The sequence below is a fragment of the Mesoplodon densirostris genome, chromosome 8 (assembly GCF_025265405.1).
Source record: "Mesoplodon densirostris isolate mMesDen1 chromosome 8, mMesDen1 primary haplotype, whole genome shotgun sequence".
Taxonomy (NCBI): domain Eukaryota; kingdom Metazoa; phylum Chordata; class Mammalia; order Artiodactyla; family Ziphiidae; genus Mesoplodon; species Mesoplodon densirostris.
The window spans coordinates 20,081,788-20,109,770 of NC_082668.1; the positions used below are offsets into that span (position 1 = coordinate 20,081,788).

Consider the following 27,983-nt stretch of genomic DNA (forward strand, 5'->3'; position numbering starts at 1 on the left):
CCCACTGAGCCTCTGCCCTCACCGTTCCATCCTAATTTGGCTCTGACCCCTTGAACCTCAAACGCGTTTGTCAATGTTCAGTCCTTGTCACTTAACCTCCAGGCAGAGGCTTCTTTCTTCTTCGCCTTCCCTGTGACAGTGTCTTCTGGGTCTCTTCTCGCATCCCTAGATGCTTCCCCCTCTGCTGCTGTCCCTCACATTCACTGCTTCCCCTGACTTCAGCAATCACTTGATATCACTCATTACTCCCAAAGAGAAATGTCCACCCCAGCTTCCCCCTGGAGTTCCAAACGTAAATGCCCATCCTCTTTCTGGTCATCTCCAGCTGTGGTGGGGCAGGTGTAGGGGGTGAGGGGCTTAGTCTCTTCTCTGCAAAAAGGACTGATAGTTTGCATCGAGCTATTTATTAAGGATTAACCACAATTACCCAAGTAAAGGACATAGTGCCAAGTTCATCACGGGTACTTCCTAAATGTTCATTGATGTTATTGCACCATGTATCATTCTTGCAACATCAAGGTCTGGTCCTCGTGAGTGCTCGGCCATCACCCAAATTTGGGCACTTGAGTCCCAACAGGTGGTCCATTGTGGGTACCTCCAGCCCCTGTCCACCTTACTTAGGTTATCAGACAAAGGCTTTGGAAGCCCAGCTCTGAATTGGGTCTGCCCCCTGCTCAAAGCCAGTATCTGCAGCATTAAATTCACATGGCTTGGTTTAGCATTATGGTCTCAACCCAGTTTTCTAGTGTTTTGTGCTCCCACCTCTCCCTTGCATGTCCCCAGCTTTCAGTCAGCCTGCAGTGGTCAGTGTCCTGTGCTTTTGCCCCCTTACACCTGCCCTACCACACCTGGAGAAATCTTTCAAGGCTCACTTCTCAAGATACCTTCCACCCCAGCACACCCGAGATAATCTAAGACACTCCAGGAGTAACTGTAACTAATTAAGGCCCAGGTTCTCAGTTTGGGGAATTTTGCAGGCTCTCCCAGGGGGAGGAAGGAAGGAGGGTAAAGTTCAGGACCAGGGAGACAGATATGCCCCTACTTTTGAGTAACAGCTCCTTTAAAGCTAAAAGTAAATGCAACGTCCTCTTTGAAGCCCCTCTGATCACCACAACTCTTTGCAATGCCTGGTCACTACTCTACCTCCAGACTCTGGAAAAATGCCTGCCACCTAGTAGTCAAAAAGAAATGAATGGCTTGAAATGTAACCCTCACTACTTTCCACTTTGAATTATGAGGAGTCAAGCTGGGGGAGCCACTGTGGCCTCCGTGCAGGCAGAAATGGTGCCCCGGGCTTCCTGGTGTGCCCGTCACCCCAGCACCTAGCGCCGACCCATAACAGAGGCACAAGTGTTTGCTCGGTGCGGGGCAAGGGAGAAGAACGGAACTAGCGTGTATGATTGTCTGTGACGCCCTAGGCATGCACCAAGCCCTCGCATGTGTTATCTCATCGTCCTAAGATAACAGTGTCCTTACATTAACATGAACACACTGGCTCAGAGAGGCTGCGACTACCCCACACAGAGCTAATCAATGACAGAGCCAGGTTCAGTCCTGGTTTTATCTGACCTGAGTCCAGGCTCTTTCCACTGATACTGTTTTGCCAGCTGGGGTAGGGAGTGCGGTAGGAAGTGGTTCGGTGAGAGGAGAACTTTATGGAAGGACTGCTCTACAGGTGATTGGCAGGGGATAGGAAACACAAGGGACAGTGCAGTTCTCCAGGGCTAGGGACAGTGGGACTGTGTCACCACCTCTAGGCCTGACAGGTGTGGGGAGGGAGCAGTTACGGAACTTGGAGGGACAGAGTTTCGAGGACAGGGCCACCTGACTGCAGTTGTGACCTCTGGTTGTGGGATGACCCTTTGGGAGGGAGAAGAACAAATACCCCAGCCCCACTGGCTCCTGGCCACCCCTCTCCTGTGGGGCTCTCCATTGGCCAAACCCAGCTGAAGCTGGAGGACAAAGGGCCCCCTGCTGTGTCCACCCAGGCCAGCCCTGAGCACAGTGGAGAAGGGTGGAGATGGGTTTGGGGACAAATGGAAGGTAGGCAGCCAAATGAGGCCAGAGAAGATATGTGGGTTTGGGGGCGTATTGACCCTTCAGAGGTGAAGGCCGGATCCCACTTCTCACCCACTCACTGAGACAGCTCCTCACCGGCCTCCCTGCTCCCATGCTCCACCCCCAACCCATTCTCCACTCAGAGCCAGAGGGTTTTCTTAAAATACAGCCCAAATCATGTCCCTCCCTTATTCAAAACCATTCAATGGCTTCCCTATAAGGTAAAACTCCAAATCCTTACCAAGACCCAGGAGGTCCTGCAGATCTGGCCCTGCCCACCTCCCCAGTCTCCTCTTAGGCCGTGCCCAGTGCTCACCACTCTCCAGGCACACGAGTCTCCTGGAAGTTTCTGGAACACCCCAAGCTCTTTCAGCTTCCGAGTAGCCTCCACCGCCTTCACATAGCTTGTTCACTCAGAGAATAATAACAGCATGCCTGCCACTGCACACTCACAAACACACACACACACTCACACACACCATGAACCTATACCCACACACTACATACACATATACCCCTACACACACACCATTCATACATATACCCACATATCACATACACACGTATACCATAAACACACCCATACGATACATGTACATACATACACATATACACACATACACAGACACATACATACCACCCATGTACACTCCCAAACACACACATACATACCATACACACACCTATATCATACACACATACACACACACTATGCACACTTACACACAGTATATGCACACATACCACACACACACCATATATACACCCATACCACACACACACACACACGCACACACACACACACAGCCTGTGTGACTCAGGCTGCTCTTCGATGCCAGCTTCTCAGAGCAGCTGCCTTGGCCTCTCCAGTCTAAACGAGGTCCCCGTGTGCTGTTCCCTTGGGTGCTGAGTCCATTGTCCTTCAGTGCAGGTATTATTGTTTGTAACAATACATTTACTTGTGAGGTTGGTGACTAATGTCTATCTTCCCGACTGGTCTGCAAGCTCCAGGAGGGCAGGGGCTGCGCTTATTTCATCCACTCCTGTCTCCCCATTGTTTAGCACGGCGCCTGACACATAGTCTGCCCCACAGAAATACCTGCTAAATTAGTATTAAAGGGTTGGGTTGAGTTCTGGCTCTGCCACTCCTAACTGTGAGCCCATCAGATGACATTTCACTGTTCTGAGCTCGGTTTCTTCTTAAATTAACTTTTTATTATGGAGAATGTAAAACATGTGAAGAAAGAGGAGAAAAGAGAAGGAGCTCTCATGTCCCCATTTTCTAGCTTCAACACTGCTCAACTTGTGGGTTTGGTTTCATTATCTGTAGACAAGGGAGATTAAAGTGATTTAAAGTGACCGGGACTCACAGTTAAGAAAGACATTTTTTTTTTTACATGGAGACCCATACACAATACATTTATAAATAAAACTGAAACAAAGTTACACAGAACAATAGCAATGCTTATGTTCTCATATTTTTCTAGCCTTTTTTTGAACGTAGGTATCACCCACTTAATTGATGTTACTAATGGGTCATGACCAGCAGCATGAAAAACGCTGCGCTGAATGATCTTCCGCCAGAAAACTGTTAAGGGTCCCCCTTTCCTTGCCAAGGGATGATAGCCAGATCCTGCCCCCTAGTGGTCATGTTTGGAAACCGGTCGTGTCTTCCTAGAGGTCAATTTTTGACTGGGGAATAAATTCTTTCCAGGAAAAAGTACTGAGTGCAGGCCCTAGGCCATGCATCTGAGGTGGTGGGCTCTGAGATGAATTACAGCATAGACCCTGACCCCAAGAGTCTTCTCCCAATTGATGACCACAGCGTAATTGCTCTAGGTCTGTGCTGTCCAATATGGTAGCCACTAGCCACTGAATACTTAAAATACGGCTAGTGCAACTGAGAAATCTAATATTAATTTTAATTCATTTACATTAAAATATAAAAATTGATACTTGTTTCAGTTACTGGAAAACACTCAAATATGTGTGGAACAAACTTTGTATGTCAATTCACTTTTTCAACTGTACATTTTATAAAATCTAGATAAAGATTCAATATTTCTGATGAAAATTGAACATCCAAATTGAGATGTGCTGTAAGTGTACACTACATACTGGATTTCAAAGACTTGGCATGAAAAAAATCTCATTAATAATTTTTTATACTGATTAAATGTTGAAATAACATTTTTAGATATGTTGGGTTAAATAAATATATTACTAAAATTAAATTCACCTGTTTCTTTTTACTTTTTAAGTGTGGCTACTGGAAATTTTTAAATTACTCATGTGGCTCACACTATATTTCTGTTGGACAGCACTCACAAAACTGGAGCTCCTTTTGATGTCCCTCCCTCCATCCCCTCCTGTGCATCTTGCATCCTTGATGGAGAAGGAGGAAGCTGTGAGAATCCTCATTCAGACTGGGCTATGGATGGGGGTAGGGATTAGGAGTTAAATGTTGGACCTATTAAGTCTGAGATGCCCATGACTTCATCACTCAGAGTGTGGTCCCCACACCAGCAGCCCAGCATCACCTGGAACACATTAGAAATGCAGACTCTCAGGCCCCACCCACACTACTGCAGCAGAATCTGCATTTAACAAGATCTCCAAGTGATTTGTTTGCACGTAAATTTTGAGAAGCAGTCAGCTATTAGATAGCCAAGTGGAGATACATGTGGCAGTTCTTTTCTTTGCTCAGTGACATAGGAAGCAAGGTCAAGGCTGAGACTGAGGCTGTGGAGCAGGTACTGGAGTTTGAAGAGACTGCAGAAAGAGTGGCTGGGAATGTTAATATGAATGGATGAGAAAAACCTAAGTCTTCTGAACTCAGAGTGAGATCAGTTGGTACCTTGCATGTTTTTCTCCTCCTTTTCAGCATGTGGGTGCAGCGCTGCAGTTTTGCCTGCTGAGTACCACAGGGCAGAGAGGGGTAAAGGAATGGACTGATTCTAATGATGGGTCTGAGCTGGTTAAGGAGGGAATTGAGGCTGGGAGACACAGGGAAGACAATTCATAGATGGTCAATCCCAATGCGGTCACGGAGTTGTTGGCGGCAGGGTCCTTGAGCTGGAAAGAGAGATGGTGGTCAGAGCGTGGGGTGCTTGAAATTGAGATCATGGCGGATGCAGTTAATGGTAATGAGAGGTTCCAGGGCAGCTATTATCTTGGGCTGGAAATAAGAGGAAACGGCTGTTGGGTTTTTTTTTGAGAGGGGAGTTGTTTAGACAAATGCAAGTGAAATATGAGGAAGGGTTTCCCAATCTGACCAGGAGGGGGGCTGCAAAAGCTGGGAATCCCCCCACAGGTGGGGATGACCCAGAAGGCTGAGGTCCACGGTGGGCGGCCATGGGCAGGGTGTGAGAGCACACAGCTGGAAGGAACCTGGGCCTCTTGAGCTACTGCAAATTCCTCCATCTAGGTCCTGTTTAGTCTTCCAAATGAAATCATATAGCTGGCCAAACTGAGGTTGTGTTAATCACCGAGTCACTGGGTTTCTATCTCACAAACAGCAATAGCACTTGAGTTTCTGCTAGGTCCCAAGCACTTTAAAACTGCTATTTTAAATCCTCACTGTCCTATATTATCACCTCCTTTTATATGGATAAGGATACCAAGGCTCAGAGAAGTAATATGCCCAATGTCACAAACCACTATTAAGTAATTTAAACAGAACCCAGGTCTGTCTAGCACCAAAGCTGGCTGATAATTATTCTCCTTCAGGGATTCATTTCCACATTCCCTGAAGATTCTGATTCAGAGGTCTAGAAAGAGGTATCCCCAAGAAAATCTATATATTTTCACAAGCCCCTTGGGTGATTCTCATGGTCAGGGAAGATTGGAAAGCATTGTACCCTGCACGCTGCCTGGCCATCGCGGTGTGGTGAAGTCAGGCTGGTTCTGTAGCCCAGCCTTCCTCCTCGGAAGGAGAAGCTCTTATTTAACCTGATTCCAGCTCTGTCTAGTCTGGTAGAGTCACTAACAACATCACCGTGTGCCATTTTCAATGCCTTTCACATAGATGATTTCATTTGAGGCATTGAAAGTCATAGGAGGGCTTCCCCGGTGGTGCAGTGGTTGAGGGTCCGCCTGCCAATGCAGGGGACGTGGGTTCGTGCCCTGGTGCGGGAGGATCCCACATGCTGCAGAGCGGCTGGGCCAGTGAGCCGTGGCTGCTGAGCCTGCGCTCCGCAACGGGAGAGGCCACAACAGTGAGAGGCCCGCATACCACACACACAAAAAAGAAAGTCATAGGAGATAGGAAAGAGCAGTACAATTAGACCCATTAAACCCATTATAGATAAAGAGATGGGCCCAGGCCTCACAGCCACTCCTGGGACACTGGGACAAGCCCTTCCTCCTGGGACATTGAATCCACCTTTCTTTCCACTCCCTATTTCTTTATGAAAGTGCTAACTAATGTTTATGGATATTAAGGCTAATTTTTAGCGGAAAGAACTCTAATGTCCTTCCTACTCTAATATCTGTCATTCCTGCCTGAGACCCTTGCCCTGACGTCAATTTAGAGCATTAGAATCCCTTAAATTCAATGGATGATGGGGATGGGCTGTGCTGAGGCCTAGAGATAAATGAGACTTTGTCCTTGCCTTCCAAAAGGAGAAAGAGGCATATTTACCCCAGGCCAGGTTAAATGCCTCAATTCAGTAATACAAAGTCTTCTGAAAAAAGGCAACTTCTTTGAGAAAGTTAGTGATAAATGAAAAGACCTCCCTTGGGTGGAGTGACACATAAGCTCTAAGTAACAAGGCATATGGCAGGAGGAATGTGTGGGACCAGTTAGTGGAGCCCTGGGGTTGGGCAGCAGAGAAGGTTCTCTGGATCCTCTGAAAACCAAGTCCCCCTAAAACTGAGTTCCCTTACTGAGTTTATGATTAATCTCTCTATCAAAAACTTCTTTCCCTTTCTTGTCCCCTCTGACTTCAATTCTATGCTAACTGAACACTAATGACTAAAATTGCTGTTGTTGGTAACATTGTTAATATACTAAAATTGTTATTATGGATATCACCATTAACATACAAACTCAGATTGTTTCTTCTGGGCACGATGAGCTAATGGACCCTGGAGTCATGGATCACCTGGCCGGAGAATTGTAGACAAGAGACATCGTGACTCCCGAAACTACGATTAAGAAATGTCACAGAGGGGCTTCCCTGGTGGCGCAGCGGTTGAGAGTCTGCCTGCCGATGCAGGGGATGCGGGTTCAGGCCCCGGTCCGGGAAGATCCCACATGCCGCGGAGCGGCTGGGCCCGTGAGCCATGGCCACTGAGCCTGCGTGTCCGGAGCCTGTGCTCCGCAATGGGAGAGGCCACAACAGTGAGAGGCCAGCGTACCGCAAAAAAAAAAAAAAAAAAAAAAAAGAAATGTCACAGAGTCAGAAAGAGAAAGACAAATACCGTATGCTAACACATATATATGGAATTTAAGAAGAAAAAAAATGTCAGGAAGAACCTAGGGGTAAGACAGGAATAAAGACACAGACCTACTAGAGAATGGACTTGAGGATATGCGGAGGGGGAAGGGTTAGCTGTGACAAAGCAAAAAAGAGGCATGGACATATATACACTACCAAACGTAAGGTAGATAGCTAGTGGGAAGCAGCCGCATAGCACAGGGAGATCAGCTCGGTGCTTTGTGACCGCCTGGAAGGGTGGGATAGGGAGGGTGGGAGGGAGACACAAGAGGGAGGGGATATGGGAACATAGGTATATGTATAACTGATTCATTTTGTTATAAAGCAGAAACTAACACACCACTGTTACGCAATTATACTCCAATAAAGATGTAAAAAAAAAAAAAAAAGAAATGTCACAGAAATGTCATAAAATGATGATTAATCCCAGTTTCTTTGTGCTTCCCCTTTAAAAAGCCCCCTAACTCAAAGACCAACTTGGAGTGGATTTGAGGCTTGCCTCCCACTCCACTCCCTTGCTTGGTGCCCTGTAATAAACCCTTACTTTGCTGCAAACTCCCACTGTCAGTGTTTGGCTTTCTGTGCCGTGGGCAGGCAAGCCCTTTGCTCGCTTTTATCCCCACTCCAGTCAAGTTTTCCCACCCACTCCCTGGGGTCCCTCTGGGCTCCAGGGAACCACTCCACCCCCTGTCATCAATCACTAAACTTAGGCTACTCCATCCCTAAAATAAACATTAGCCTGATGCCTTTCATCCTCCACCCTTCCTGCAGCCACTGACTTGACTTTCCTCCCAGAGCAGGGTCACCAGAAAAATACATGACACCCACTTAAATCTGAACTTCAGATAAGAAACAAATAAATAGTGTAAGTATTTCCCAACATTGTATGGGGCAATGGGACATACTTATGCTAAAAGTGATTTGTTGTTTGTCTGAAGTTCAATTTAACTGATCGTCCTGCATCTTTCTTTGCTGAAGCTGGCAACTTTACCCCCAGGGTTACCACCAAGCTTCCCCCATCCTCCCAACCTCCCTCTAGATGGCTGTTGACAGTCTCTTGGCTCCCCGTTGCCCTAGGGTAAAATTTCAATTCCTGGACCCCTGTCTCCTTGCCCAGCCCTATTTCTTACCACTCTCGCCCCACTCCACCCGCCCCATCCATGATTGCTGGGACAAGGGGCAAGCTCCTTGCTTCAGATGCTGTTCTGTCTACCTGGAGAACCTGCTTCCCTGCCCCTGCACCAGCTGGGCTGATTCTTAAACATCCACCAACATGGAATCAGGTGTTACTGCCTCTCAAGAGTCTTTCTTTCTTTCTTTTTCTTTTTCTTTTTTTTTCCCAGCCATGTGGTGCGGCTTGTGGGATCCTAGCTGCCCGATCAGGGATCGATCTGGGCCCCCTGCAGTGGAAGCCTGGCGTCCTAACCACTGGACTGCCAGGGAATTCCCCCTCAAAAGTCTTTCTTGAAACATCCCTCACTCCCACACCATGCTCCTTTTTCTGGGATCCCATGGAACCAAGTGAACACTCCTCTATGCCAGCACTGGTAAAATTGACAAAATTGTAATTATCTGGTCTTTTACTATCTCCCTTAGACTGTGAGTTTCTTGAGGTCAAGGGCTGTGTCCTTCAGTTTTGTCATCTCTAGAACCGGAAATTCCTGTCTGCTTGGCAGACAGTAGGGGCTTAATTAATAATCTGCTAAGGGTCCTGCAGATAAGGCCCTATCCCTTTTATCCAGGCATACAATGGGGTCCAGAGAAGGAGACATCACTATTGACTACCTATTGTGAATGGTCACCCTGGGCCTGGGAGCTTCCGATGTTCTTTTAGGATTATAATTGTCAAGAAAAAAACATTGCCTGCCATTCTAGTTCTACAGGATCAAGCCATTGGCCACTGCAGTCACCCACCAACATTGCACCCTGAGGGGAATTCCGGGTGGAGGAAAAAAAGAACAAAAACAGGAGGCATTCTGTGCTTTGGATATAAGGGTCCTTATATAGTTAAGATGCATATCTAAGAACAAATTTTAATGACCCCAGATTCTTGCATCTTCCCATACATAGAACACTAAAATCATCAACTTGAGATAGCTGTTCTTTGTGATCAGCAGTAACCTTTTTATGCTTGAATACGTGTTTTTCCCAGCAAAAAAGATCCTGTATATTCCGGCTTCTCCCTAATCTCTTTGGAGCAGTTTCTCAGAGCTATCTAAGAGGCTATGGTCCTTAGTAAGGTCCCCGAATAAAACTTAACTCACAAGTTTTACGTTGTGCGTTTTTCTTTCGGTCAACACAATCTTGATTCCATGATCAGAAAACGGGCTCAGGAGAAAGAACATGGAGCAAGGCTTGTGTGGGGCTTGTCTGTGTGCATCCCCACGGCCCACTTTCCCCGGGGGTGGATGTGACTGCTGGCTGGAAAATGAATCCCCTTGAAATCATTGTAGCAGTTCTAAAAGGGGAGCGTACTTTCTGGAGAAGGGGCCCAAGTGCAGACAGCATGAAGGGATGTCAGGAGACGTGGCCAGATGCGGCAGGGCTTTGCAGTTCATGAGGGCTCTGTTCTGTGATCCAGGGTAAACTTATATTGAGCAGAACTGTACTTGCCCCGGTGCGTTCTTGCTCCCTTTGGGAGGGGACTTCCTAAAGTGAGGTCTTTGACCCCAAACCGAACTTACACTGAAGGGTTGGGGTGGTCGGGGGAGTTAGCCCACCAAAATGTTCGCCAGTGCCCCTGAGTAACTCCTACTTAAGTTATATACAAATAAACATACACAGTGTGTGTGGAGGGGGCAATTTAAACAACACCTTTATTTTAATTGGTCTCACTACAATCCAAGTGGTAACCTTGCTTACTATGCATTCTAGTAGTAAACACACTGCTTTCACCTATGTTTAGTATGCAAATGAGCTTCCAGATAAGTCCACAGGTTCCTCCTTCCTAAGCCTTGCTCTGTGAAAGAGCGGGACTGGCCGCTGGAGATAATAATGTAAAGAAAAGTGCTTAGTGATGGGTTTGGAATCCCGAGGTTGTCCTGGTTGTCCAACCGCATTCATTTCTAGCTGTGTTTTGTCAAGTCACACCCCTCCCCATTCAAAAAGGAAAAGTGTCAACAGGCTGTGAACAACATTCAGCGCAGTGCCGATCTGCAGCTACTAGCACGAGATAAGCACCTTAAACAAAGCCGTTCATCTACCGGCAGCCTTGGCGTAATGGAAAAAAACCATGGGCTTTGGAACTAGGTAAACTCCGCAACGTTTCAAAACTTCCCAGAACCTATTTCCTTGCCTGTAAAATGGAATGACTAGTACATTCTACCGTTAGGGGCTGTGAGGGTTGAGACTACAGGTGCAAAGCCCCCAACACAATGTTGTGCACTGATTGTAGTGATCTACATCCCAGGATTTCTGACTCTAAAACGCCTGCTTTCCTGGTTGAAGTAACTTCAGGCAGGCAATGTCTTAGTTCCCAGGGGCAGAGGTTCTAAGTTCCATCTATCTCTGCATTTGGACGTTTGAAGTTTAAAACTTGAAAAGTACATTTGGCTTAAGAGCATAGTATTGTCAAGGATGTTCATCACTGCTTTATGTCTCATAATGAGAAAAATGGGAAAGAATTTAAATGTCCTTAAAAGTAGGAAACCGATTTAATAAATCAGCAATAGCTGCGTGATAGAATACTTTGTGGCTTTAAAATTATGCTTTTGAAGAATATTTAGTGACAAGAAAAATGTTCATGCAAAACTGTGAAGTAAAAAAAAAGCGACAAGCAAAACATCGTACAAAACAAGTAAAATACGTAGATATATATAGGCAAAGAAGCATCAAAAGCAAGCACTTGCCGCTGGGAGTCGGGAGGAGTGGGAAGAGGTGACCTTTTCCTGTAGTTTTGAGTTTCCAACTATGATTACGTACTGCCTTAAAATCCGAAGATACTAGTAAGTCCTCAGGGACTTGGGAGGGGCGCGAACAGGGCGGGACCGGGGCGGACGCGGGCGGGACAGGGGCGGACCCCAGCGCCAGGCTGTGGCCGGCGCGACGGGGCGGGGCGTTGAACGCCAGTCCAGTCCAGGCCGGCGAGGGGCTTCCCAACTTGCGACACCGGGAGGCCGCGGACGCACCGTCGGGAGCGGCAGGCAAGCCAGGGGCCCGGGGCCGGCGGGAGTGGGGGGCCGCGGGCCGGCGGGGACCCGGCCAGGGCCGGGGCGGCGCTGGGATGTGGTCCCGAACTTTCTTGGAGGGCGCAGCGGGCCAGAATGGGGCTCTGTCTCCCTCACCTTTGGAGTTTCTCTTTCCCTGTGCGCCCCGGGCGGGCGTGTAGCGCCTGTTTAGCCTTGGGAGACGAGCCGCGGGTTGTGGGCACGATCGGGCCCGGGTCTGAGGGTGTCCTGTCCCCCGCTGCCTGGCGCGTATCTGTCGCTGGGCGTGTCCACAGTGCCAGCCCCAGGGTGGCCAGCTGTGCGTAGGATAAAGGCTGTCACGGCCTTAAGCTGGTGGGAGGGGGAGGGGAGGCGGCCCAGGGCCTGGCCTGGCCTCGGCTTGGCTCTGCACGCCCTGGTGGCAGCTTTGGTGTAGACAGGTGACCGAGTATTTGAGTGAGTTGGGGACCGGGTGGAAGCCATGAGCAGCCCCCATTCTTGGCGTGGGGAACCTGCCACCTCTGTCAGCACGACTTCGCCTCAGTGCACCCCCTTCTAGCCACTGCCCTCAGACTGGGTTCAGAAAGCTTCCCCGGAAGTACCAATACTATCCTCCTCGTGGCCTCTTTGGGCCGGAGTAAAAACCAAACAGGAAAATGGGAAAGGGGAAGACCGTGGAGACGGGACAGCGGGAGGGGCAGTAGAGGAAGGCTGCTGGGAGGCTGGGCCCTGATCTTGCGGGGTCTGCACCAGCTCTTGTCCACTGGGGGTCACCATCCCTTCTGACCCCACGGTGGCCTCTGTGTGGTATCCAGGGGTTGGGGTTCCCCCCGAGGAACCTGGACATGGGATGAGGGTGGTAGGCCTGGGAACCAGGGACAGAGGCAGATGTCATGGAAGGTCCCTCGGGTGTCCAGTTCTCTGGGGCTCTGAAATATTCATCCCCCTGGTGAGCTTTGGTTTCAAAGCTGGCGCCTTTGGCTTGGCCGGTGGTGGCAGGAGGAGCCAAGCGCTCCCTTGGGGCTGCTTTGTCAGGGGCAAGGGGGCAGCCATACTTCCACCTCACCTGCCTGCTCTTCCCACCTCTCCAGCCATGAGGACCCAGAGAGCCAGTTTAAAACTTAAAAGTAGTGGTGGGACCACACAGGGTCAAGTGCCCTGACTTCCTGTCATCTTGTGCCGTGACCTCAGGGCCTCACCTGTAAAAACAGGCACCTCAGAGAGGTAATGACAGGGTACACGTCAGGTGTGGGGAGAAGCTCACTTCATGAGCTTGGGTAATAGCCACCTCAGCTCAGCCTCCTCCCATGGGAATGGCTCAGCTGGAAGAGCACCTCCATCCCCCAAACTTGTCACCCTGGACCCTTCAGAAAGAGCAGAAGCCCCAGGCAAGGGACACACGCTGGAAGGGCCAGAGTGGAAGCTCACACAGCAACTTGGGGAGAAGGTCTCTGCTAACAGTATGGTTAACCCTGATGTGGGCTTTCTGGAGTATTCTGTTGGGAATGCCGTGGAGGGGATGGCCTTGACAGAATCTTCCAACCTTGATTCTGGGGATCTAGGCCAAAACCTGGGCCTTGTTTTAAAGTAGAAATGATGCCCGGAAGTCCACAGTGCCACAGTGCCAGGTACCTAGAGGGTCAGGGAGGAGGATGAGAATGAGTCCTTATTCTCGTATGTAATGATTGGTATTTTTTCCTATTACATGAAGGCGATGTTAGGGAATCGCAGCCTCCTGGCTCTGTGCTGGTTGGAGATGTCCCCCAGCCCTTGGCAGTGAGTCCCGTTTTGGAGATTATAGCAGCTGTGGGGACAGGGCAGAGGAGGGCCCCTCGCAGAGGATCCGGCTCTGAGAGTGAGGGGGTCTGCCTGGTACTGAATGCGACTATTCTGAGGGCCTGGGGGTGAGGACAGGGGTTTCAAGGTATGAGGAGTTAGGACATGAATCATTCTGAGGTCAATCTGTAAAACAAAGGTGGCCTGGCCAGCACACCACAGGATGGTAACTAGGTGTGCCCTGATAAAAATGTTCCAGCCTTAAGGAAGTTTGAAGGAACAAAGCCCAACACGTTTGCTCAGTGCAGAAGTTCTCAGAGGCTTCCTATGCCATTGTGCCTTGTGAGTTTCCAAAAGGGGATATGGGTTGTTTTTCAGACTTATCTGTTTCTGAGCTCATCCATTAACATCTCTTGGGGCGGTGCTCTTTAGAGCAGTCTGGGAAATGCCTGGCTGGATGAGTCTAGCTTTCCACTCTCTGGTTCGGGTAACTCATCCCTCTTCCTTTCCCCGATGTGGGCTGATTTGGGGGAAAAGGAGGCCAAAGGAGGTCATTTGCCTGGATCCCCACAACTAGTTAGTGACAGAGTTAGAACTTGAACCCAGATCTCTTGACTTCCTGCCTCGTACTCTTTCTCTTCTGCAGCGTGTCACTGTTTCTCTGCAGGCTCTGTGGTGAGTGAGACCCAGGAGATGCTGGCCGTGGGGTCCAGAGGGCAGTCTGGGAGGAGAGGGAGTTATGGCCACCCCCAGGCCCAGGTCATGCCCTGTGCCTCTGCCTCTGTAGCCATCCTCCAGACCAGTTTCACATCCGGCGGAGATTCTTTAGGAAGCAAGTCATTCCGCCCTGAAGCCTTCTGCTCTGGTCTGTTAGGCTTGTTCATTCAAAAGCAGAGACTCTTAGAGTCCGAATGGACTTTGATCTTTTGGTTCACTGCACTTGCTTTATGCATGAGAAAACTTGAGTCCAGAGATGTGCGGTGGCTAGCCCTGACTCACACAGTGGAGTCAGGACCAGAGCCAGGACGAGAACTCAGCTCCCTGCCTCCTAACCCAGGGCTCTGGCAAAGATCAACTTTCCACGAGGGAAAAGGAATTGGTGTCAACGAGAAAGGTCTTCACTACCTCAGCTGGCCCCGCGTGTTGGTGTTGGCCTATTCACACAGGTGACTGGTGGGGGCTTCAGGGGCTTTTGCTCCAGGCAGGTGTAAAAGCAAAGGGTGCTCTAAGTCAGACGTCAGATCTGGGTTCAGACCTATCTCTACTGTTTGACTGCTCTGGGACCTTGGATCGGGTTTTCTCCGAATTTCAGTTTTCTCATCTGTAGGGTAGGGATAAGGAGATGCCCCTCATAGGGCCCTTGTGAGGAGCAGACATCCTTGGTACCCGGTAGTAAATACACAGTACTTGCTACTCTAAGTGGTTCTCTTCCTTCCCTGCCCACCGCAGGGAGGGGTTTGTCTCCCTTCTCCACTGTGGGTTGTTAATTATCTGTCTGACTTTCCCCCTCCTCATCTTGAAGTTCAACTGAAAAAGGTAGGAGAAGATGAAACACAAAGGAGATGGATGGGGCTGTGTTTCTGAAGCTGCATCCAGCCCTGGTTATTGCTGTCTGCTTTCCTTATCTGCACTCCACAGCTGTTGTGACCACTGGCTTGGCTGGGGTCTCCGAGATCACCTGCACTGGTGACACTGCTTTGCTCCCCTGGAGAAGGGTGATGGGGGGACCCTAGTGCTTGGGTCTTCCCATGCCCTCCAGGGTGGCTTCCCCTTCCTGGGAGGCTGGAGCCGCCTTCTCAGTTTCCGATTGGAGAGAGGCTACCCTGGTTAGAGACCAGGGTGGGAGGGAGGTCATGGGTTGGCAGCCTTATCTGTTTCTGAGCAGGAGGGCATGGAGAGCGGGGGGATGGGGACTTGTTCTGGCTCTGACTCAGCAATGCGTGTGCTGGCGTCTGTCACTCTGAGTTCTCAGACAGCGGGCAGGGCTGGGAATGAAAGTTCCAAACCCATGACCAAGAGGCCTGTCACGGGCTGGGCAGGAACTTTCTTGGCTCTGGGGTTTCCTGGACTGTCAAATGACCAGATGATTTCTAAAGTTCATTCCAGCTGTGACGTTTCAGTTTTTAGATCCTCTCGGCATCACCCTGTTGACCACAGAGGCCAGGCGGACAGAAGGATACGTTGATTCTGGGCCCCTTGGTCTGTGTGCGTCAGGCCTGGTGGCGTGCCCAGCCACTCCTGGGTGGATCTTTTTACTCCTCTGCCCTCCTGGCTACGTGCTGGGTTAGGAGGGTGAAGTGTTTTCTTGGAGGGGAGTGAAGAGCTGGGGGAGTTGGGGTAGGTAAAGGAAAAGGGAGGGAAGGAGGCTGTCACAAGAAGCCTGGTCACAGCAGGCCAGGGGCTGCGCTGCTGTGCCGGCTGGGTGGGGTCTCCTGAGATGCGCACTCTGAGCTATTCTTTCCATTCTGGCTCGGGCACCCGTTCCTGGCAGGGAGGAGGGCAGGCTGCCTGGACCAGTCAGCTGCTCCTTTCCGCTCCTCCCTCTGACACACACACATACACATGCACCCTCTTGCTGTAACCCCAGTAGCTTCAGCTTCCTCTCAGCAGATTCCAGAGCCTTAACCCTTCAGATGCCCCCCAGGGAGCCTGAACCTGGGCCCCAGCTGGCTGGGAGCATGCTGGCCACGCTGAGATGGCGCCAGGGGAAGGAGATGGCTTCCCCGCGGTTGCCTCTGATAACCCTGACAGCCAACATCCTGTGTTTGAGCCCACCCACTTCCGATGGCTGGGCCTGCGGGTCATGTAGGAGAAAGGACAGGTTCTGGCTCCTTCCTGATGGGACATGAGAATGGGGTCATGAGGATGGGGAGCAAGCTTAGATCTAACTTGGCAAGGATGGGGTGGAGTCTGAATGTCCTGATAAACTGCATTGTGAGGAAGAATGCTGTAATGATTCAAGCTGCCAGCAGTGGAACAGCCTTGCTTCCTGTTGTTGGAGTGTGTATGCCAACAACAAGCCGAATGCCTACTGTATTTTAGGAAAATTCAGGCTTCCGATGGGGAAACTTAAAGGTCCTTTTTGGCCCCTGGAGACTGTGAGCCCCTCCAGTAGCTACCAGCGGAACTCAGATGACCAGATTCCTGGTTTCTAGTCTCTGCGTATCAATCATACTCACTTTGTATCTGCTCCCGCCTCTTTCCCCTCCTTCCCTTTGGATTCCACGTTCTCCTGCGGTTCCCAACTTTAGTCATAGTCATGAAAGTAAATACCGACCACTTCCTCCTTTCCCTACTACCTAGTCACATGCCAGGCCCAAACCTCATCCCTAGCTGAGGCCTTAATGACGTGGAAGTGGCCAGTGCTCCATGTAGGTCGGGCCGTGGCCAGGGAGAAGGCTCAGAAGCTGCCCATGCTGGCAGCCCTGGGCCTTAGGTTCCTGCCCCTCTGCTCGGAGGGGAGCTTAGTTACTCCCCTGACTGGCCTGAACACTCTCTCCATCTCCGGCGCACAGGTCTCTACACCAGAGAGCTGGGATGTGGTCCTGGCCCCGGGCCCCACTTTGTGGCCAGGGACAGGTCACTCTACCTCCTGCACTGTCGCTGGCTGGCTGGTAAAGGGAGGGGTCAGCTTGCCTTAGATGAGTGAGTTTCCTTTCAGTGCTGACCTTTAAGAATCTCCATCTCTGACCACTCTCTCTCCTCCTGGTGGTTGCACAGGGTTTGGGGACCATGGGGATGATGGAAGGGGCTGAATGGTTCAGTGTCCACTTGGTGTGTGAGCGTTCTTTTGTCAGTAGAGGGTCTGAGATGGGAAGCTTTGAGAAGTGATGTGAAGTTCGGATAGGCAGGGTGTCCAAATGAGGATGAGAGCAGAGACATTAAGAGCCCTGGAGTCGGTCTGGAGCTGACCGACTTCATCACACCCTAGCTAAGTAACCTTGGGCAAGTGACTTAATTCTTCCAAGCCTCTATTTCTTTATTGTAAAAAGGGATAACAACATATCCACCCTGTTGGGCTATCATAAGGATTTAATGAAATAACAACTAAAGATAGGCACTATTTTAAGTACTCTACATGTATTTTCTCATTTAATTTTTATAACAACTCTGGTAGAGTGTTAAACCCACTTTCCAGATGGAGAAACTGACACATAGTGAGGTAAAGTGGTCAGTGCCGGTCTCTGGTGAGCATGGGCTGGTGGCTAAGCCCTCAGGGAACTGGACTGTGAGCTTCTGTGTTCCCTGCGGAGAGGTCTACCGGTGAGTTCCTCTGAAACGAGAAGCGTCACGGGGAGGGGCGAGGGAGGGCAGAGGGCAACTTCATGAGTCAGAGGCCCACTGTGCTGGACCGGAACCCCAGAGTCCTGGTGGCCTACCCAGGGCCGGCCTCAAGCTTCCTGATTCACCCTCTGGTTTGGGGAGGGACCTGTTTGCCCAGCTTGGCTTGGCAGGTGGTGCATCTGGCTGGCCGGGCAAAGGGCAGGCCCCGCGCGCGTAACTGCGTTCGTCAGATAAGTCCCAGTCCGTTAGAGCTGGAAATGAGCTCAGAGATCATCTGGGTCACTCACGTCATTTCACAGAGGTGCACCCTGAGGAGCCCACAGGACCAGGTCACGGTGACATCACTGTCAAGTGGCCCGGCTGGGGCCTCCGACCACAGGGTCTTTCCTGCCAGTATCTCGCGGGCCGTGTTTAGCCTGTTGTCAGCTGGGCCCACCGCAGTAACGACAGATAACCCTACTCCACAGGTGGCACCCCCCCCCCCCACCGGGCTGCTTCCCGCAGACAGGATGCTGTCCTCTGGGTGGAGTTAAGGGGGGTGTTTGGAGGGGGAGGGGGGGAGGGCGCTGTCAGAAGAAGGAGCCTCTTGCCCCGGGGCAGGAGAGTCCAGTTTCTCTCCCTTCCTTTTTTAAAAAAGTCTATTAAGGGGATGCAGGTATTATAACTGCTTATGAATGTTGCCCTACCCTGACAAACCCAAAATATTTTCAAAAACACTTACTACCCCTGTTTCTTAAACTCACACCACTCAGGGTTGGGTCTCCCCGTTCTCCGCTCCCTGTTTCCTCAGGGTGCTGTACCCCACCATGCGGGGCCTTCCGCCATGGCCTGCTTTCGAAGGTTTGCTATGTCACACCCTCACTGTCAGGAAGGTCTTCTTATTTCTGACCTGACACATTCTTGCTGTTCTGGTCCATTCACTCTGGGAAGATGGAGAACAGCTTTCCTCAGAATAACTCATTGACTCGGCCTGTTATTCGAGCCCTCCTCCCCGCCCCTCCCTGCTACCTTCCCCTCTCTGTGTTATCCCAGTCGAGAGAGAAGAGTTCAGACAATCCTTTATCTGCTCCCTGCACTCTGCAGCGTGCCCTCAAAAGAGGAGCCAGTTCTCCCGCCCTTCTGGCAGAGCCTCTGCGATGTCTGCTGACCTCGATCTGGGCGTGCTTCCTCCCTGTGGGGTCCTGAAGTTCTTCCCTTGGGAGATGCGCTAGGGGCCGGTGGTGGCCCTGTGAAGGGGCCCAGATTCTGTCAGGGCTTAGGGCCCTTCCAGGAACCTCCTCCTTAGCTTTTCCCAAGTCTTCATCTCTGCCGCCTCAGAGGGGAACACCAGGCCCCAGGGCCATTTATTTGGCCTAAGAGGGCCTAAAGAACACAGCATAATATAGAGGACACCTACCTACCCAGGACCTTCAGCCTGCCTCGGTTCTGGTTGTGCCATTCACTTGCTAGTTCTGTGATCTTGGGAGTCACTTCACTGTTCTGGGCCTGGATTCCCTTAGTGGAGCTGAGCACCTGGGGCTGTACAACTTTGGGGTCCCTTTGGGCTCTGTTTCTGGGGTTCCCTTCTCCTCATTCCTCAGCCCTCCCCTGGCTGTGGGGCTCTCCTGCCTCAGAGAAGGCACTGGCTGGATGTGGCGTGACTCCTCAGCGCTCTCTCCTATCCTGGCCGCCAACCCGGGGGGCAAACAGGCAGGAATCACAGGAACACCAGGGACTTGGCTTTCGAAACGTGTGTCTCCCCCTCCCAGGGGGCTTCGGGGCCCTGCACTCCCTGGCACTCCACTCCCTGGCAAGGCCACGAAGAGAGTGGTGGCAGCCACAGGCTGTCGCATGCCTGACGCTCCTTGGCTGTTATTTGAAGGAACAAGAAAGTCCTGTCTCTGGCCTGCTCTTCTGTGCAGCCTGCCAACCCCCAGGGGCCATCCCCGTGCACCCACTTGCTCAGGCCTCTCGGGTGACCCCTGACTCAGCCTGCCACCGTTGGCCCTCCTCCTCCAGGCCTGGCAGTTCCAGCCCTGGGGCTAGCTTGTTGTCTTCCACTTTGGGCCTTGGCTCTTCCCCAGCGCTGCCTTTCAGGCCGGGAGCTCCTGCCAGCTGCTGTGGGTTCTGGGCTGACCCCTTCAGTGGGTCCCAGCTGGCCCTGTGACTCACCCGTGGCTTTGCTGGGGCCATCGGGCTGCTTCTCTGGTCACTGGAAGGCCTTCTTAAGTGAGCATAGGGGTTGGGGCGGCGTGGTTCCCAGGCCCGCTGCTCTCATACCACTGATGCCTAGTGACTGCTTCGGGCTCCCGCACTAAATCCCCGTCTCCTGCTTTCCTACGGCAGGAGGCTACACAGAAAGGGCTGGCGTGAAGGCAGAGGGGCAGGGGCTGAGCTGGTGGGGTGGGTGGTACTGGGGGGATGGGGACGGTGGCCTGTGGGCAGGGAATGACGCGCCGTGGTGGGGAGAGAAAGTCTGGGGCTTTCCTCTCCACAGAGGCAGGCTGGATTGGGGCTGAGTGAGCAGGGCCTGGGCACTCATGACTGCTTCTCTCGTCTTTCCTTCAGGTCCCAGCAGCTGGGGTCTCCCCTCAGCCCGTGAACCACCATGTCCCACCCCAGTGCCCCCCCTCCGTATGAGGACCGCAACCCCCTGTACCATGACCCTCCGCCCCCGGGGGCCTACGGGCAGCCATCTGTCCTGCCTGGCGGGTACCCTCCCTACCCACAGCCTGGCTACGGTCACCCTGCTGGCTACCCACAGCCTATGCCCCCCATCCACCCGACGCCCATGAACTATGGTGAGTCCCTGAAGGGCAGTGGGGGTGGGTGGGAGGAGGCCATACTCATAGCACGTGAGGCTACTTCCTTTCCTTCCTTCTCAACTTCCTTTATCCCTTTTTTCGTCTTCTCTTTAGCTCTCTCCTTCTGTTTCCCCATCTTTGTTACCTCCCTGCTGTTTCCTTCAGCTCCTAGCCCCCTGGACCACCTACCAGCCCCTTTATTCAGAAAGGAGACTGGGTCCATAAGACACACACCAGAACTTACACATCAGATGAGAAAGTGGCTGGTGGAGTAATTAATTCCTTCAGAGCCGTGACCCGAGGAGGCCGTTTCCGTTGCCCAGCGTGGCAGCTGCCACCCCACCTACACTCCCCACTTCCTTAGGAACCGCCTTTGGAACCCGAAGGACTTTTTTTTTTTTTTTTAATATTCTCGGTGCTGACAAATCCTCATCTCTTAAGGTAACATCTGATTTTCGCAAACATCCAGAAGTCGTTTGGATGTTTGATAAACATCATGGCTGGTAAATTTGGTCAGAAATGAGATGAGATTAAAATGCGGTGAGATTTTCCTGTGTGGCTCACATGCCGATTTTGAAAGCAGCTCCCAAGGAGGCATTCAGAGAATGTGTTGAGCCCCTGCAGCATCTCTGGAATCCTGGAGCGCAGCCAACTGTCATCTGGCCGTACGTGTTCTGGTGTGAATATTGGTACATCAGTCACGTTTATGGTCATGCCTCGTCCTGTGCACGCATACCCGAGATCTCTGTTTTCCCCGAGTCCTAATGTTTGCCTGATGTAGATCAGTCTGCACACTCGGTTCTCCATCCTCCACACACGTGCGCTGTTTCTATCTTCCTTTTCCTCCTTCCACCCCTGAGTCCCTGCTCTGACTCCGCCAGCCCCTCTGCCCCGCGCTTGCCTGGATTCCTCACGAGATCGTGTCCCCTTGATGGCCGTGACCACAGGTGTTCACACCCCTCAGTAAATGCATGCTGACGGAGTGGTCACACCTGAGCCCCCTTTGGCCAGGGGTACGCTGCTCCCTGTGGTACCAGCTCTGGTCTCGTGGAAGGTATCTAGAGGACCTGGCTGAGGAGTTCCTGAGTTGTAACACATGTCTCTTGGCTGGAGATACGTGAGACTGTGAGATAGTGCCGTGGAGGCTTGGGGATTGAGGCCACACGTCCCAGGTCCCCAGTTGGTCATATGTGATCTGTCCCCAGGCCCAGGCCAGGGCTATGGTGGGGAGGAGAGAGCTGTGAGTGACAACTTCGGATCTGGAGAGTGGGGTGACAGGAAAGTCCGACACGCCTTCATCCGAAAGGTGAGATACGGGTTGGGAGGCCCCTGGGGCTGGGGGAACGGAGCCGGGGGACACTCGTTTCCACGCACATGCGCTGCTGCCTTCCGGGTCCTCTCTAGCCCTGCACTGTCCTCACAGGGGACCCCAGTTCCTCTAACCTGTGTTCGCCCGCCTCTTGTTCCTCTGTTCCTTGACCTTGTTTTGGGGGCAGATTCAATCTGGGAAAATCTGGGCAGCCTCTGCTGAAGCGTTCTGCCCCCTGCAAGCTTCCTTCTCCTGTTAGATGGGAGCAACTTGAAGCCAGGACTGACTGCACTCGCTCGCAGCCCCTGCCCCCCGTCTCACGTCTGCCCGGCACCTGCTCAGGGTGGACAGATACCTGACCAATGTCAGGCTGAACCGCTGCAGGCGCGGATGCTGTACCTGGGAGTGCGGTGAGGCAGGGGGCAGAGGCAGGGTGGTGAGTGCCAGTGGAGGCCAGATGCTGGGCAGGGAGGGGGTCAGCCCTGGGGGGGGGGCGTGTACAGTATCTGAGCCCTTACTGGGGGCGGCCTCTCTGCCAAGCTGCAGCTGGGGCAAGCTCCCAAGTGGAAGGGGAGTAAGAGTAGGTCCTTTAGAATGAGGCAGGAGCCTCCTCCCTAGCTCTGAAAGAGGGGCCAGGGCTAGGCTGGTAAGGTCTTTTGGGCTCCTTGGTCTCAGGGGCCGGCTGCTTGCTGGGGAGAGGCCGGGAGTGCAGGGTGGTGACCGTGCTCCCCACCACTGCCTGTGTTCCAGGTTTACACCATCATCTCCATCCAGCTGCTCATCACGGTGGCCATCATCGCTATCTTCACCTTTGTGTGAGTCTCTAGGCCTCTCGGCACCGTTGGGAAGTAGCTCTGGGGTCCTGGGCTCTGGGTCACCTGCTGGGAGCGTGGCTTGGGGTGGGCCCTCAACTCAGAGGGACTGGAAGAGGAGCTGGGCTGTGGGCGATCAGAGAAGAGGGGGCAGGGCCTCGGCAGGGAGGCAGACAAGCCGTGGTGTGACTCCTCTCTTGTCCCCCCTGCTCCACAGGAAGCCAGTCAGCGAGTTCGTGAGGGCAAACCTGGCCGTCTACTACGCATCCTAGTGAGTCTATGCTCCTTTCTGCACGGGGGCAAGGAGAGGAGGGGTGACAGCTGACCAGCTTTTCGGGGCAGGGATCAGATCCTTTGGGAGAGGGGCCCTCGCAGCTGTGCTGGGAAGTGTGGGTGTGTGTCACCGAGTGCAAGTGTCACGGAAGTCCTGAGAGCCAGGGGTGGGGGACTGGTGGCAGCGTGCATCCTGCAGAACAGTCCCCGTGTTCTGGCAGCCTCTCTGCGGTGGCTCCTGCAGCCTCCTCCCTGGCCACACCCCCTGTTACAGATGTGCTCAGTGCCCCTGGCTGGGGTGATCTTGTCCTGCTGGGTAGCTTCCCCTCACACTTCTAGATAGCTCTCTGGACCTCCAGCCTGCTGGTGTGGTGAGTGCCGCCAGGCTGGGCCGGGAGGGGGCCAAGGGGCAGAGTGGGTCTGGAGACGACTTCCCTGTCTCTTCTCCCCAGTGCTGTGTTCCTGGTCACGTACCTGATCCTTGCCTGCTGCCAGGGACCCAGGTGAGTCCCAGAGACTTAGACAGTGGGAAGGGATGGGGGTGTGGGGCTGTTTTGCACAGAAAGGGGATTTCTCAGAGCAGCTAAGTGGAGACGCACCGGCAGTGATGATGATGGTGATGGTGGCTGTCGTTCGGCTGTGTGCAGAGTGCCTGGCGTGTGCGGGATCTATTTAGCTATCTAGCTGTTATTCTTACAGCTACCCTGCAAGGTGTGTAGCACTTAAACTATTTAACAAATAGGAAGAACCCAAGGCTCAGAGAGGCCGAGGAGCTTTCTCACAGTCACACAGGTAGTCAGAGAGCTGCAAACGAATCCAGGTCTTTGTGGCTCCACAGCCCAGGTCTGTCCTATTGTCCCTCTTGTCCCTGCATAGACACCTGAGCAGGTATCAAGGGCCATGCCAGCCTCGCCTCCCCCAAGTCCAGGCCTAATTCTCCAGGCACATAAGCCAAGAGTTTCCTTCTGCTAACGGAGCCTCTGAGACCTGGCCGGCCCCACACCACTTAACTATGGTTTCTTTCCCTTCAGACGCCGTTTCCCATGGAACATTATCCTGCTGACCCTCTTTGTGAGTCTAGAAAGGTCCAGGGTGTGGAGATGGTGAGGGAGGGCTGGTCCCAGGGAAGGGATGGCACACCGTGGTGGAAGATGTCCCTAGCTCTCTCCCTGACCTTACCCTGACCCCTGCCCTTGGTCTCCCCGGGCTTTCCTGCTCAGTCACACGTATCGCCAGCTCTGGCAAACCCTCCTGGCCGTGCCTCCAGGGCTCCGGCTCTCTTCTTAAGTGTCTCACTCTGGTCTCTGTCCTTCCCTCAGACTCTTGCCATGGGCTACATGACCGGCACCATTTCCAGGTATGTTCAAGGACAGTTACTACACGGTGGTGTGTTTTATTAGGGGAGCGTGGGGCATCTCTGGGCTGGCAGCCACCTGTATGGGTGGATTCTGGGCACGATGCTTCCAGCAGTAGTAGTTCTGGAGTCATTCGTGTGTGGCATATGCCTCTGGCCTCTCTCAACTCCTTCCCTGCAGCGTGTATGAAACCAAAGCCGTCATCATTGCAATGATCATCACTGCTGTGGTGTCCATTTCAGTCACCATCTTCTGCTTCCAGACCAAGGTGAGGGCACCGGAGGGCCCTTCCCTGGCCACCCCATCCCCCTGTTTTATACAGACCTGGCCTTCCGGGCTTGGCATGTGAGCAGGCTTGGAAGGGCTCACACCCCTATGCCAGGCATTTCCCTTAGAGATCTTAACCCCCTTCACAACTACGTCCACAAAACTGCTTCCTACATCTGTCCTTAGAATGTCACGGTCACTCCCATGGCCCCCAGGAGGCAGTACTGGGACTCCCTGGAGGAAGAGGGAGGGCCCGGCAGGCTGGGCCAGGTGGCCTGTCTGACACGTGCCTCCCCCTCTCTTCCTGGCAGGTGGACTTCACCTCGTGCACAGGCCTCTTCTGTGTCCTGGGGATTGTGATGATGGTGACTGGCATTGTCACTGCCATCGTGCTGTCCTTCAAATATGTGAGTGTCCCGGGAGGGCCGGAGTCACTGAGCCCAGTGCCCAGGGCAGACTTTCTGCATATCGTGGTGTAGCAGGCCCCACAGGCCTCTGGCTTCTAGAACCTCTCGACTGGCTAGCAAAGGCACCCACGCTGAAGCGCCATCCTCTGGATTGGGGTATCTTTGGAAATGGCAGGTCCTGGGAGCCATAGCACCTGAGGCCCTGGATAGCATCATGGGATTCCTATGGGAAGCAGTGGTTAGATCTGTCTGACAGCTGAGACCAGGTTCTCGGAGGCAGGTTGCCAGAGGAACCCAGAGGACCGAGAAGATGGGCTTGGGTGGAAGGGACCTTAGGGGTCACTGTACCTAACGCTTCTTTTATTCCAGTCAGCGGGAGGGGCAGCGTGTGAGGCCCCTAGGCTGAGGGGAGCCTCATTGGCGGGGAGGGGAGAACAGTGCTGGAAGGGGAAGCACGTGAATGGGAGGGCCGCCTGTCCACTTGACCATGGCTGGCCCTGCCCTTCTGTGGACAGGCCCCTGGAGGGCTGTTGAGCAGGGCTGCCCTGGGGGTGCTCCCTGACTCTGCTGGTTATCAGGGTGGCTGGGGGGCTTCCCTCCCAGCCCTCTCCTTTAGTCTGTCCCTCCCAGGCTGGGCTGCAGGAACACGGTCTATTGAAGGCTGACCATGACTAGGGTAAAGGCGATGGGGCTCTTCAAGCAGTGCCTGCCTGGGTCTGCCCCTCCCAGAGCTAGAACTCAACCACTTTCTTTCTTCCAGAAGCGTAGTGGACACCTCTGTACCTTGACTAACTTCGGAGACCGGTTAGGCTAAAGGATGCTGTGATTGGTTTTATATGGCCATTGGACGATGGCCTCTGTTTTCTCTACCATATACGTTACTATTCTTAATTTCTCCCAGGATCTGGAAGGTAGAAGTAGTCCTTTCACGTGGCTAGCTTCCTGGATCTTCGCACTTGGCCAGACGTCCGGGGGAAAGATGGTCCTGAGGGCTGCCTCGGTCCAAGCTATGCTAAGATTTCTAATGCCATTCCTGTCCCTTCTCCCCAGGTTTACTGGCTGCACATGGTCTATGCTGCTTTGGGGGCCATTTGCTTCACTTTGGTGAGTGAGGCCCCGCCCCCTCTAGGAAGGGGAGCTGGGGGGACAGAGGGGAGGAACTGGGAGGATGGTGGATGTAGGCTGCTTGGGAGGCAGGGAGGGGGGCCTACTTCCTTCCCTTTCCCTACTGTCCAGAGGTTCCACTGATTTTCTGCGCATTCCCGTCATCTCTTGTTCACACCGCCTGCTATGAGAACAGTCAGTGGGCCGTATTATGGAGACGGTGTGTCTGTCTCCCTTTCTGGACTGTGAACTGCTTAACGGCAGAGACCACGTGTTCTGCTGTTCATTAATGTGTTCCCTAAGCACATCTAATGGCCCAGAGGCTCCCAGGACACATCTGCTGACCACTGAGCCCCTGGGTCCTCATGTGTGGCTTCCTGTCCTGCAGTTCCTGGCTTACGACACACAGCTGGTCCTGGGGAACCGGAGGTACACCATCAGCCCGGAGGACTACATCACCGGTGCCCTGCAGATCTACACAGACATTGTCTACATCTTCACCTTTGTGCTGCAGCTCCTGGGGAATCGCGATTAAGGAGCACCTCCCGTTCCGCCCTACCTTGGACTTTCCTTTCCCTAGAGGGCTGGGCCCTGTGACCTGGGTCTGCGCCTAGACCGCTTTCCTTCCCCTCAAGTAATATGCCCATTTTCCTTTCTGTCCGGGGATGGGTAGCCTCTCTGGCTGTGGATGTGTAGGTACTTGGTGGGGTTGGAGGAACTAGGGACTCACTCCCTCTTGCCCTTAGTGGACTTGGCAGGAACTGGGCCAAAGATGTGCATTCTCCCTCCGCCCACTATGGGGCACCAAATCCTTAACAGTTGGGGTTGCAGTGGGGAGGGATGAAAAGAGCCTATCTGATAGCTAAAATGGAATAAGAGAGGTACGAGGGACTTTCTGGTGGTGGGGTTTCCTCTCCCACTTCTGCCACGGGCTTCTGGACTTGATAGCTGGAGCTGTTTCCTCTCTCAGCCCCCAACAAAGCCAGAGAGCTTTGCCCCCCGCCTCCTGGACTCATAGGCATTATCCTGTACTTCTTCGGCAACCCTTGGCGCCTTCCGACTCAGGAAGGTAGAGGGGGCTTGTGCCCGTGGGTCTCCCCTGCTTCAGCCTCTTCTTTCGACAGCACATATATACTGATCTTCTGGGTTTCGGGTGGGGAGGGAGAGGAGAGCGAGCAAAGCCAAGCGCAGAGGCCAATACAGAGCAGCATCTATCCGGGGCTTCCTCATGGCTTGTGGTGGTAGTGCAGGCCCCTCTGCGGCCACCTGGTCCCCATTCTCCAAAGCTGCCTGGGGCCTCCCTGGTGCTTCTGAGATCTCTAGTCAGAGGGACCTCTTGCTTCCTGTGCTCAGGCTGCTCAGAGCAGAATGTGAGGGACAAAGGTCAGGAGATGGGGTGGTGTGTAGGATCACCACTTCCTGGCTGTGTGGCCAGGAAGTAACCAGGGTGAAGAGAGACTGGGGTGTGGGCGGGGGAAGTGCCTTGGCGTCCCCCACCCTGAGAGATACGGAAGCTTATTGTACCCATGGCTCTTCCCTTCTGCTAACTCGGCGAGGGCCCCAAGAGGGAGGAGACACCCTTCTTAGTTTGTTAACTCACGCTTGGGGGATTTAAGACTTGGGCCCCGTCTCTCCAGCCAACTACTGCTTTCTTCATGACACCAAGTGCCTCAAGCTGGAATGGGGAAGGAGGACAAGGGTCACTCTATGGGCTGGGGTGGAGACCCAGTCAGCCCAAGGGTATAATTAGGGCTTCTCTATTAAGTATTTGGTCCTAAATATATCCCACAAAAGGACATAACCAGAAATGTAATAAAGTTTAATGTTTAGAAGGTAAAACCCTGTTTGGCTCTGGTTTTCTTCACTTTAAGGTGTCGTCAGCTCTGGGAGAATTTGTCTGGCTCTGCCCAATGCATCCACATCCTAGCTTTGCATTCTGGCTTGGTATCGTCTACCCTTTCTACGATAA

The 27,983-nt window shown here is 52.7% G+C and overlaps 1 protein-coding gene across 2 annotated transcripts; it reads left to right on the forward strand.

Moving 5' to 3' along the window:
- The first annotated feature begins 11,533 nt into the window (after positions 1–11,533).
- On the forward strand, positions 11,534–27,853 carry TMBIM1 (transmembrane BAX inhibitor motif containing 1). 2 transcript variants are annotated; one of them, XM_060106498.1, is made up of 12 exons: positions 11,534–11,641; positions 20,252–20,484; positions 21,693–21,793; positions 22,547–22,611; positions 22,826–22,879; positions 23,334–23,384; positions 23,913–23,952; positions 24,201–24,238; positions 24,417–24,504; positions 24,815–24,910; positions 25,961–26,014; positions 26,403–27,853. In XM_060106498.1, the coding sequence occupies exons 2-12, from the start codon at positions 20,292–20,294 to the stop codon at positions 26,547–26,549; spliced, it is 927 nt and encodes a 308-aa protein (XP_059962481.1). In that variant the 5' UTR covers positions 11,534–11,641; positions 20,252–20,291; the 3' UTR covers positions 26,550–27,853. The 2 variants fall into 2 exon arrangements, with proteins under 2 accessions (XP_059962481.1, XP_059962482.1); XM_060106499.1 differs by lacking the exon at positions 11,534–11,641 and adding an exon at positions 14,331–14,586.
- Positions 27,854–27,983: the final 130 nt, after the last annotated feature.